General features: G+C 52.6%; 1 protein-coding gene across 1 annotated transcript; it reads right to left on the bottom strand.

Annotated features, from left to right (window-relative positions):
- Positions 1-255: 255 nt before the first annotated feature.
- Positions 256-5447, bottom strand: GNB2 (G protein subunit beta 2). The gene is made up of 10 exons (XM_084881570.1): positions 5270-5447; positions 2869-3014; positions 2595-2633; positions 2382-2488; positions 1988-2051; positions 1741-1903; positions 1577-1643; positions 1108-1309; positions 803-1019; positions 256-724 (listed from the first exon to the last, which is right to left on the bottom strand). Exons 2-10 carry the CDS (start codon positions 2923-2925, stop codon positions 618-620), a joined length of 1023 nt encoding a protein of 340 aa, XP_084737696.1. The 5' UTR covers positions 2926-3014; positions 5270-5447; the 3' UTR covers positions 256-617.
- Positions 5448-12178: the final 6731 nt, after the last annotated feature.

The raw sequence follows: 12178 nt of genomic DNA, 5'->3' as shown, positions 1-12178 counted from the left end.
GAGGGTGTAGGGGAAGGAGAGTCAGAACTGGGAATTCAAAAGAACTGCAGACTTTGTGTGGTTGGTCAGTCAGAACAGAGGGCTGTGTGTGTGTGTAGGAGGAACGCGTACAACCCTGCTGGGCAAAAATCCCTGCTGTGACTCTGGCTTCGGTCTGAGGAAGAGTGAGATTTCCTCTGGCCCCTTGGGCCCCCTTCCCCCAAGCTGATGCCCTCCCAAAGGAAGGAAGACACAAGCAAGAGGAGACCAGGTACATAGTTGGAATTGGTTCCTTTATGGAAAAACTGAAAATATAATAAAAATTAAAATAAAACCAGTTTTAAAAAAGCCAGCCCCTGGAGTTTCTACCGCCTGCCTCTGACCCTCCAGGGGGATGAGGCCCTGACCCCAGGGCAGCTAAAGAAGGGAGGCTTTCTGCCCCTCTTCCCCCATTCTATTCCCATCTTCATTTCCACAGTGGGGGCCCCGGGAGGAACCAAACCTGGGTAGGGGAGCAGGAACCCAAGGCCCTATGGCCAGGGGAGGGAGGCTCATGTGCCCCAGCCCCAAAGCTCCCGGCCTGTAGTGTGGGCGTGGGCAAGGCCCCTCCTGGCCGGGCCCAGTGGGGGTTGGGGCTTTTAGTTCCAGATCTTGAGGAAGGAGTCCCAGGAGCCTGTGGCCACAGCCATGCCATCATCAGTGACCCCGAGGCAGCTCACACGGTTGTCATGGCCGGCGAGGACACCTGTGAGGGAGGGGTACATCAGAACTCATCTGGCCTGGTGCCCTGCCCTCGCCTATCAGCCCAGCACCCAGCTCTCACCTGCACGGTCGCCCTTCATAGCATCCCAGATGTTGCAATTGAAGTCGTCATAGCCGGCAAGCAGCAGCCGGCCACTGCGAGAGAAGGCAACAGAGGTGATGCCGCAGATGATGTTGTCATGGGAATACATGAGGAGCTCCTGGTCGGCACGCAGGTCGAAGAGGCGGCACGTGGCATCATCAGAGCCAGTGGTGAAGGCATAGCCGTTGGGGAAGAACTACAGGACAAAGCCAGAGTGGAATAAGGGCACCGAGCAGGGCCAGGAGCCTGGCAGAGAGGGGCCAGCCAATCTGCCCAGAACTTACAGCCACGGCATTGATGTCGGATTCGTGGCCAATGAAGGTCTGTCGGCACATCGAGTCCCGAACATCCCACAGCTTGATAGAGGCATCACAGGCACCCGACACAAAGGTGCGGCCATCGGGGGCCAGTGACAAGGACATCACATCCCCACTGTGTCCAGCGAAAGCCACAGTCTGCTGGCCTGTCTCAATGTCCCACAGGGCACTAGGAAGGTGACGGGAAGAAGGGAGGGGTCAGAGAGGAGGGCAGAGAGGACTCTGGCCTCCCTAATCCTCCACCACGTGAGCCCAGCCCTGACGGTCTTCAAGGAAGGGGCATCAGGAGCCACCGAATCACAGAACCCTGCTCTTGTCTCCTCCACCTTACCACCACAGGAGGAGGCTAGATGTTCGGAATAACAGCTCTGCCCTCTTGCTCAGGGTGTGTACTACATGCTAAGCACTAAGGCAGGAAGTGTGGACAGGGCCTCACCAGGTGGTGTCCCCAGAGCTGGTGATGATTTGGTTGTCATCCAGGAAGCGGCAGCAGGACAGGTACCCTGGGGGAAAAGGCTGGTCAGCCAGGTCTTTAAGGGAAGGTAGCACAGCCCCCCCTCCCCCCCCCACAGCACCTATGTCCTACCAGGCCCCCCTTACCAGTATGGCCAGGCAGCTCCCGGCTGACCCTGACATTGCCCTCACGGGTCTTGAGGCTGTAGATGGAGCAGATGTTGTCCAACCCCCCACAGGCTACAAAGTTCCCTGAGGGCGCGTAGGCACAGGTCATAACCCAGGAGGAACGTAGCGGGATGGCATGGACCTAGGGAGGAGGGGCAGTGCTCAGGGTCAGAACCCAGGCAGGGCCTGCAGTCCAGCCCCATCCAGCCTCAGGCATCACCACTACCTTGTTGGTGGTATAGCTGTCCCAAATGATGAGCTTCCCATCCTGGGAGGCGCTGACCAGCAGCCTGTTGGGTAGTGGCAAGGGAGAGACAGAGGGGTCAGGGTGTGAAGCCCCCTCTGGAGAGACACTCTTACCAGCCTCCCATCTGGTGGGAGGCTCTCCTGAGACAACTCCCATCAACAGTCCAGAAGTTCCTGTCAGTGTGGGCCTCTTTCCAATCCCCTCAGGGGATCTGGGTGTCACAATCTTCCCAAACATACTCAGCAACACGGGCATCCTGTTCATCTCCTTAGATCTGCAAGGCTGCCCCTCCCCTCTCCCCCAACGGCCTGCTATAACCTTAGCCCGAGGGCAAACACAAAAGCTCAGCACCCAGTCCCAGCCGCGCACACACCTTGAGTCTGTCCCCCAGTGCATCGCATAGATTTTTGCCAGGTGCCCACGGAGGGTCCTCCGTGTCCTCATCTGGATTCTCCCCACTGGGTCCAGCCCAGCTGTGATCTGGAGGTGGAGGCAGCCAGGGTCAGAAGGCAGAGCCCACTAAGCAGGATGCCTCAAACCCTCGCTCCTTCCCTCAACCCCAAGTCCAGCACTGGATTCATCTCACCTGGGTCAGTGTTGAATCCCCACATGCTTTTCGGGCATCCTATAATATATGGCAGAACCAGTCAGAGAGGCAGAAATGAGGGGGAAAGGGGAGGAAAGAACACATGAGACAGGAGAGGAGAGGGTAAGACAGTAAAGGGCTAGGGTACACCCCCACACATAAAGAACACCCCCTCCCCATCCAGCACATGCGCAGGCGCGAACACACACACACACACACACACACACACACACACACACAGTCTCCCACCCGCAGCTCAGCGGCCAGGCCTCACCCGGATCTGGTTCCGGAGCTGCTCAGCCTCCTGTCTCAGTTGCTCCAGCTCACTCATGGCGCCGGGCCCGTGGGGCGGGGTTGGGGGCGGCTGGGGGCCGCGGGAAGGGGGCTGGGGGCGGCAGCTCCTCGCCGCTGGCCCGAGGCCTGGGGGATGCAGGGCAGGCGTCAAGCCCGAGGCCACGGGGAAGAAGGGGGGAAAGGCAGAGCGAAGACCGCAGGGAGGAGTGAACGCTGGGCAGAAAGGAAAGAGGGCGGTGGTGGTGGCCTCGGTCTCCCCAGCAGAACCGGGGCCTCTGCCGCTGGAGATGTGGCCTAGGAATAGCTGACTTCCCCAATCTTCCTCCCGCCCCCCGGAAACGAAGCGGGAAGTGCAAGAGGAAGCGCAGGGGAAACCCCTCCCTCGGACAGAAGCCCGGGCGGGTTCCCGCGACAGGAACTGGGGGAGGAAGGGAGGTGAAGAGGGTGGAGAGTCCCTGCAAAACAGACCAGCGTCTGCCCCGCCCACACCGGCACCACCCAACGAGCACCTCATTTTAAAAGGGGCGGCGCCTCTTCAAATTCACCCCACAAGCCGCACACCCCTCCGCACACACCCCCCCAAGCTCAGCCTGGGAAGGGGGGAGGAGGGGGAAGACAAGAGGGGTGAGCTGGGCTGTTCGTGGGGTTGCCTAGGCAACCGTCACCCGGAATGAGAGCATCTCATTGGTGAAGTGTCCCCACCCTAGCCTGGTTGCCAAGACAACCGCATCCCAGGCAGAGACCTGTAGGGTGGGTGACCCCACCCCCGACCCCATCGCCCCCGCCCGACCCAGCCTCCCGCTCCTCCCCAGAACCGGCCAGGGTGGCTGTTTACAGGATTTGGGGAAAGCGGACTGGGCACTAATAGGTTCGGGATGGCTCACCCCGGATAATCCTCGGGCCGCCTGCACCCCATTAGCTGGTGGAGGCGGGAGTGCGGGGAGGCAGCCTGCAGCCGCTGCTCCCTCCAGAGCCCGGGCCGCCCGCCCCGGCGGCTGCGGAGAGCCCGCGGGAGCCGCTCACCGGTAATTAGGGCTCCGCAGAGAGGTCTCCCGCCCCGAGGCGCCGAGCTGCTCGCTCTGCGGCGCCGCGAGCGGCGGCCCCAGGGCGGCCCAGCCCTGCGCCCGCGACACCGGGATCCCAGTCCGCCGGCTCGTCACTGGGGCCCCAGGGGCCTGGCTGGCTCCGCTCCAGGACCCAGAGCCCTGTCCTCCCCTGCTCCCCCTTTTGGACACCTGTGCGATCCGGCCAAGCACCCGCACTCGGGCGCCCCGGGCGTCCCCCACCCCGCTCCCACTTCCCCCAGCCCTGGGCGTTCCCCTTCCCCACTGACATTTCCCCTCCGTCAGTTCAGCTTTCGACGCCAGCGCCCAGGGATGCCCCTCGGAAAAAGCGGGGAGGGAGCAACAACCCCCGCCGCCTCCCAAGCGCCTGACAAAGCCCCTTCCTTCCAGCGGCCGCGGCCCGGGCGGGAGGCGACGCCAGAGGCCAGGGCGGCAGGAAGCCGGCCCGGAGGAAGCCGCTGGGGCGGGGGCGATGCTCCCAGGCCGCGGCCCCATCCACCTCCGGGACCCCCTCAGGGGCCCCGAATTCTGGGCACCCAGCAGCCCGGGTCACAAGGAGGAATGGTGGTGCCCCCGCCCCCGCAAGCCTGGCGAGGCGCAGGGCAGGGGACCAGGGAGGGTCCGGTCTGGCAGCTAAAGGCGCAGGCCGGCACCGCGCCGCGAAGCGCTGTGGGCCTGGCCCGCAGGTCCCCACGACCTCCATTTTGCCCAAAAGAAATCTGGGCAGGGGGCGGGGGCTCCGGGAGCCGGGCTCGGGGTTAGGACTAGGAAAGGGAGAGGGATGCCGAGGGCTCCCTTCCAGATTAATGGGGCCAGAAAGCAGGCAGAACCCATATCGGGGGTAGGCGAGTGGCGAAGGGAAGGGGGGCCTCGCGGCCTGGCCTGACTCTCTGGGGATTCTGGAGTTTTGCAAGAAGAATGCCACCGGGGGTACGAAATGGAAGGGCACGAGGGGTGCTACTCAGGGGCACACAGGGGGAGGGGAGGGGGAAGGAGGCGGAACGGGGCCTAGAGGAAGCTCCCAATTTGTCCCCAACTTCTCAGGGATCCAGAGGCTGGCGGGGCCCGGATGGGACCTGGGGTCGGGCATAATGGGCCTAAGGGTGCAGGGAGGGCGTGCATTATTGGGAGCGAGGGTCCTCAGTTCCCCTTCCGGGTTTAGGAGCGACAGGGCCAGAGGAAGGGAGGGGAGGTCCGGGGAGTTACGTCCGCTCCCAAGAGGCCAGATCCGGGAGGCAGAAGGAGGAAAGGTCCCCACCCCCCCAGGGGAATTTGGGGCTGGGGGGGACGAGGGCTCCTTTGGCCAGCGTCAGGTACCTGTGGCGGTGGGACTCTGCCAAGGGTCGCTGGAGAAGCGCGGGAGGTCCGGTCTTCCTCCGCGGCGGAGGCGGGCGGCGGCGGCGCGGATGGATTTTCTCAATCGCCCCAACTCAGCCGCCCAGCGCCGTTCTCCCCAGAGCGGAGGGATCCCGCCTGCCAGTGACGCGGCCGCCGCCGCCGCCGCGCCCAGGGCCCGGCTGGGCGAGACCAACGGCTTAGTGGGGGGAGGCCGGAGCGGAAGGTACTACTTAAGGGGCAAAGGTTGACTCCGCCAAAACGAAGCTGTCACTCCGCACTATTTCGACGCAAAACGGACCCAAATGAATGCTTAGCTTTCCGAAAAGGAGTAAGATAGGCCCCCCAGAGCTGACAGAGGTGGTATCGGCATAGGGGAGGGTGAAACCACTCTCTGGTCACGTGACCCGCGCTCCCGGATTGGGTGGCTCCAGGCTGGGAAGGGAAGCTCCACGCCCCGCCTCTCTGGTTGGCCACGCCCCCGCTTTGTGAGACCACGCCCCTCGCCGGGAGCCGGGACTGGGGAGATCCTGACCCGCCCTGGACTGGAGGCAGAGGGAAGGGGCAGCAGTTCTGAAAATCTCTGAGCTGGAAGGAATGGGTCTGCTGTGGGCCCTGGGGAAGCTGGGGATGCCATGAGAAGAGTCTTGCTGAGGCAGTTCCTCACCAAAGTGGGCTTTTGTAGAAGTTTTTAAAAAAATATAGATTTTATTGATTTTTTACAAAGAGGAAGAGAGAGGGATAGAGTTAGAAACATCGATGAGAGAGACTCATCAATCAGCTGCCTCTTGCACACCCCCTACTGGGGATGTGCCCGCAACCAATGTACATGCCCTTGACCGGAATCTCGAACCCGGGACCTTTCAGTCCGCAGGCCCACTTTCTATTCATTGAGCCAAACTGGTTTCGGCTGTAGAACTTTTTACAGGTCTGAATGACACTCTAATAACTCATATTTATTGAGTTCCATACTAACTTAATTCTCACGAAAATACTGTGAAGTTAAGTACTAGCGTTTCCATTTTAGATAAGTGGAAATGATTCCTAGGACTGCAGAATAGAGATATGAACCAAGACAGCTTTAGCGACTTTACTATGCAATGGTAACAATACTAGTCTTTCCATGGATCCCCCTGACAGGGATGAGAATGTAAGTGCAGGCCTGTTTCCACCTCTGCAAAATGGGAGGGTTTACAACTACCTGCGCTGCAAGTCACCTTGGATTGTTATGAGATCCTCATGGATTTTGAAAAGGCTTAGGAAAGTTCAAGTACATGAATAGCCTTCATTGAGTCCTCATGTAATTTAAAAGTATCAAAACAGACAATTTTTATTTAGCCTCTATTATAGATAATAAAATAGTGTTCAATGCACAAATTTTTAAAGAAAATAAGAAGAAAGTCACATCCTTAGTTAAGCACAAATTCAATTTATGTTCACCTACCAATTTAGTGATATATTAGCAGTAGATAACAGATGTCAATTTAATGTTAGAACTTGGAAGGGACCTTACAGGTAATTGACTTCAGTTTTCTCTCAATCTACAGGTGGGCAAAGTGACTTCCCTAAAGTCATTTAGAAAACTAGCAGCCTTGGACTAGAACCCAATTTTGTTCATCTCTCTAGGGCAGTGGTCGGCAAACTCATTAGTCAACAGCGCCAAATATCAACAGTACAATGACTGAAATTTCTTTTGAGGGCCAAATTTTTTAAACTTAAACTTTTTCTAACGCTGCTTCTTCAAAATAGACAGGCAGAAGAACACAAATTGCCAGAGGAGAAGCCAGAGAGCTAAGTGGTATTTTGTAGAAGAGCCACACTCAAGGGGCCAAAGAGCTGCAGTTTGCCGACCAGGGTTCTAGGGCATCTGACACTGCTTCCTCTCACTTTAGTTTCTGTGCTAATATGCTTCCCTATTTTAACTCATTTAGCAAATATTTCTTGAATCCAAATGATCTATCAGGCACTGTCCTGGGCACTGAGATTACAACTGGGAACACGTGCACCCTTCTCTGTATGCAAGGAGCTTGTAGTTTATAAAGGAGACAGAAGGTAGATAATTATTGAAATAATAATAATAATCCTGAAAGTCCCACTTACTAAGAGCAGAACATTTGAGAAAGGCCACATTTGAGAAGAAAGATCAAGAGGTGTTTTTTGTTATAGTTGTTGTTGTTATTGTCTTTAATCCTCACCCAAGGATATGTTTTACTGACTTTAGAGAGGGAGAAATATCAGTGTGAGAGAGGAACATGGATTGGTTGCCTCCTATATGCACCCCAGCTGGGGATCATACCCGTAACCCTGAATATGTGCCCTGACAGGGAATTGAACCCGTGATCTTTTGGTGTACGGGAAGGCATTCCAACCAATTGACCCATACTGGCCAGGGCAAGAGTTTTAAGTTGGGGTGTATTAGGTTTGAGGTATCTAGGAGAGGTGCAAGGAAGAATGTTCAGTAGGTGGCTGTCCCAACAGGTCTGGGGCTCAGCGGAAGAGTCTGGGTTGAATTAGATCCTTCGGAGTGACATTTTAGAGCATATGACGTCATCAAGAGGTTTGGGGAAAAGACAAGATGGCCCGAGGTCAGGCAGAGGAACACAAATTGCCAAAGGAGAAGCCAGAGAGCTAAGAAGAAAATCAGGAGAATGTGAGTTTTGGAAACCAAAAGAATAGAGTGTTCCAAAAAGGGAATGATAAACGGCGTTGAATGCTGCAGAGCGATGAAGCAAGACTGGGCTGGGAAGTGCGCACAGGATTGAGTAAAGCAGAGGCCCCTAGTGACTTTGCCAGAGCATTTGCAAAGGGTGTTCTGCTTGCAGTGGGCTGAGGGTGAGTGAGAAATGACACAGTGGAGACAACCAAAGTGACCACGGCTTTGGGGATCTTCACGTGGAGGGTGTAGGAAAGTGGAATATCAGTGGAAGGATGTGGAGTCCAGATATTTGGGTTTTCATGAGAGCTGCTAGAGCTTGTTTAAAAGATAATTGAGCCGAAACCGGTTTGGCTCAATGGATAGAGCGTTGGCTTGGGGACTGAAGGGTCCTGGGTTCGATTCTGGTCAAGGGCATGTACCTTGGTTGCGGGCATATCCCCAGTGGGGGGTGTGCAAGATGCAGCTGATTTATGACTCTCTCTCATCGATGTTTCTAACTATCTCTCTCCCTTCCTCTCTGTACAAAATCAATAAAATATATTTTTTTTAAAAAAAATAAATAAATAAAAGATAATTGAAAGGACGGGTGGGTGAGGGAGGCTAAGGATACAGAGAGGTAGGCGATGACCAATGAATGACCAGTTCCTCTGAGCAGGCAGAAGCCCTGGAGCACTGTTGAGAACCTGGCTCTGACAAGTAATGAGACACTTCCTTCTTCCTCTAATTGTTCTTTCTCAGGCTTCTTGACCTTCTTCCCCACCTCAGGGCCTTCTGTAAACGTTGTTGTTTTTGTGTTTGTTTTTCCAGGAACCTGCCTTCAGCCTCCTCACTTTCTGTGCTGTTCACTAGTGATTTCATCTAGTGCTACCCCCTAATTACTCCTAATTCCCAAACCTCTGTCTGCAGCCCAGATATCTCTTTTCATGTGCAGACTTGGTGTATATTTGACTGCAGACTGAATATCTCCATCTGAATGCTTACAGACAGTGTTGTGCTAGAGTCACCTTGTCCCAGCTAGGACCAGCTTACAAGGTCCCATTGTGTACCTCTCTTCCCCACTCCTCCTTGCTCAGTGAAATCATATTTATAGTAGTAACTTATAGTCAGCACAGTGGACGTATTTACACCATGGAAATCAGCAAATGTTTCGGATCAGGACTCCTCTTTCTCAAAGAGCTTATTGTTAAAACATTTACTACACACCACTGTTATCAGACATCTCACATTCAATATATTCAAAACTAAGTTTATCTTCTTCTACTCCACCCTATTCTACCCAACTCTACCCTGTCTTTGAATCTCCTTGACCCAGTTAACACCATCCACCCAGGAGCTTCTCACTTCCTCACTGCACGTACCCAAAGGATGATCAACTGGTTAGTATAGTCCAAACTGCTATAACAAAGGCTTCAGGACTGTGGAGACACCTCTGCCATCCTCAACACTTAGCAACCATCTCTGTGACCAGTGTGGCCCAGGCAGCTTCCACTAGCATTGAGATGATATTGGGGTGGGGGTGGTAAGCACAAAGTGCTTTCCTATTTAAGGACACCACTAACTTCTGCTCAGAAGTTGGCCAGAATGAAGGAAAGCTGGGAAATGTAGTCTCTCGCCATATACTTAGCTAAAACATTATTTTTTAAAATATATTTTATTGATTTTTTACAGAGTGGGAGAGGGATAGAGAGCTAGAAACATTGATGAGAGAGAATCATCGATCAGCTGCCTCCTGCACACTCCCCACCGGGGATGTGCCTGCAACCAATGTACATGCCCTTGACCAGAATCGAACCTGGGGCCACTCAGTCCGCAGACCGATGCTTTATCCACTGAGCCAAACCAGTTTCAGCTAAAACATTATTAAAAGAGAAAACAGAGAGATGGCTATTGATGTAAGGCTAGCAGTCTATACACTGGTGGATAAATCTTGTCAATGCTGCTTGTATATTTCTTAAATCCATCTCTTCTGCTGTATGTCAACTGCTATTCCCTTGATTTTTTGCCTATTTCCTGGCCTCTGGGATAGTCCCTCTCTAATCAAACTACCAAATAGCTGCCAGAGATATCTTTCTAAAATGCAAATGGGATCATATAATGTTGCTGTTCAAATCCATGTGATAGTTCCCCATTGATTTCATGGGAAGGAACAAACTTCTTTGCATGACACATAGGCTGGATCTTGTACCCTCTACTTAATCAGAATGCCTTCCACCCCCATTCCAACTCTATTTCCTTGGCAGCTGGAAAAATGCAGGTAATTTCCTCAAGCTTAGTTTCAATATTGTCTCCCTGACCGCACTGTTCTTTGTGCCCGCTGCATGCTGGCTGCATTCCTCTTTCAGCCTTACTGCACTGTTTATTTCTGGCACTTGCCACCCCTGGCTAGGGGTTTCCTATGAAGCCAAGGCATTTGGCTTATCTGGCAGAGAGCTGAAGAAGAGCTCACCAAGCAATGAGCAGACCCTCACAAGAGGTAAATCATTTTCAAGGTGTGGGGTCTAAGGGTCCCGGTCCTGCCATCATTCCCAGGTGCTCAGATTTGGCCTACCTGAATTTGGGCCTGTAATGTGAGAACTTCCAGTGACTTTATTTAATTAACTGTTTAATCATCCATCTTCCAGGATAGACATTAAACCCGACAAGAGTTGCATAAGTTACATAAGCCATTTCATTCCCAGCGTCTATCAAGCACCCAGAGAACATCTATGAAATGAATAGCCCAAACCGGTTTGGCTCAGTGGATAGAGCGTTGGTTCTATCCACTGAAAGGTCCCAGGTTCGATTCTGGTCAAGGGCATGTACCTTGGTTGCGGGCACATCCCCAGTGGGGGGGGGGGGTGCAAGAGGCAGCTGATCAATGTTTCTAACTCTCTATCCTTCTCTCTTCCTCTCTGTAAAAAAAAAAAAAAATCAATAAAAGAAAAAAAAGAAAGAAATGAATAGAAGCATGGCAATATTTCCCCCAGGATCAGTACATTTCACAGTTCAAATCTCAGCTGAGTGACCTGAGGCAAGTCACTTAATCTCTCTATGCCTGTTTTCCCTGCACAGTCATTATGAAGACTAAATTATTTGCTATTTGTAAAACATTTATAACAGTGCCCGCACATAGTAGATACTTTGTGTTTACTAAATAAAACTAGAGTTCAGGCCTGGCTGGTGTGGTTCAGTGGTTGAGCATCAACCTATGAACCAGGAGGTTACAGTTCAGTTCCTGGTCAGGGCACATGCCTGGGCTCAATGCCCAGGGTATGCAGGAGGCAGCTGATCAATGATTCTCTCTCATCATTGATTTATCTATCCAGCTGTCTATCAATCTATCTATCTTTCTTCCTCTCTGAAATCAATGAAAATATTTTAAAAAATAGAGCTCAGGCACAAAAGAATTTATCTTTTGTTACTTTTCCAGTCTCATCTCCCCCTGACAGTGGTCTCTGCCACCAGCTCATATCCAACCCTCCTTCTAGACTGAGCTCCACATATGCCAGAAATGTTCATATCTTTAGACCTCTGCACATGTTTTGCTCTATGAGGAAGACCTTTCTCATCTTGTTCACTAGTGAACCCCTATTCATCCTTCATAATTCAGTTCAAACTTCACTTTTAGAAGCCTCCCTGCACTCTCAAAGACAGGAGGCCCTTCCCTCCTTTAGGCCTCCATTTCATCCTATTTTCATGTATGTCTGAGCTCCCCACTACACCCAAACTTCCTGAGAGCTGGGATATATCATATGCACTGCAGTATTCCCATGCCATGCACAATGCCTGCCACATGGTAGATATAAAAGATGCTTGTGCCCTAACCGGTTTGGTTCAGTGGATAGAGCGTCGACCTGCAGGCTCAAGGATCCCAGGTTCAATTCCAGTCAAGGGCATGTACCTTGGTTGCGGGCACATACCCAGTAGGGAGTGTATAAGAGGCAGCTGATCGATGTTTCTCTCTCATCGATGTTTCTAACTCTCTATCTCTCTCCCTTCCTTTCTGTTAAAAAAAAAAAATCAATAAAATATATATTTTTAAAAAAATGATCCTTGTTAAATCAATGAATGGATGAGTGAAATACATTATTAACCCTAACCTTAATTACTTCCATAATATAATAGAATAGCATGTCAGATCCAAGGACAAATGAAGATTGGCCACAGTTGACTTGGCCAAGTCTAGTCCTATTGTTAGCCAACTAGCTTTTCTTTTTCTTTTCTTTTTTAAAATATATTTTATTGATATTTTACAG

The sequence above is a fragment of the Pipistrellus hanaki genome, assembly GCF_964339955.1.
Source record: "Pipistrellus hanaki genome assembly, chromosome: 4".
Classification (NCBI taxonomy): domain Eukaryota; kingdom Metazoa; phylum Chordata; class Mammalia; order Chiroptera; family Vespertilionidae; genus Pipistrellus; species Pipistrellus hanaki.
Note: the sequence above shows the minus strand (reverse complement) of the source record. Positions and strands in the feature narration are given on the sequence as shown.

Bases quoted from the DNA above. Each gene is read 5' to 3' on its own strand.
- GNB2 (XM_084881570.1), bottom strand. From the start codon at position 2,925: ATGAGTGAGCTGGAGCAACTGAGACAGGAGGCTGAGCAGCTCCGGAAC. The intron at 2,052-2,381 runs GTGTGTGCGCGG...ACTACCCAACAG, and splicing joins CACTGGGGGACAGACTCAAG to GCTGCTGGTCAGCGCCTCCC. The intron at 1,904-1,987 runs GTAGTGGTGATG...CCTCCTCCCTAG, and splicing joins ACAGCTATACCACCAACAAG to GTCCATGCCATCCCGCTACG.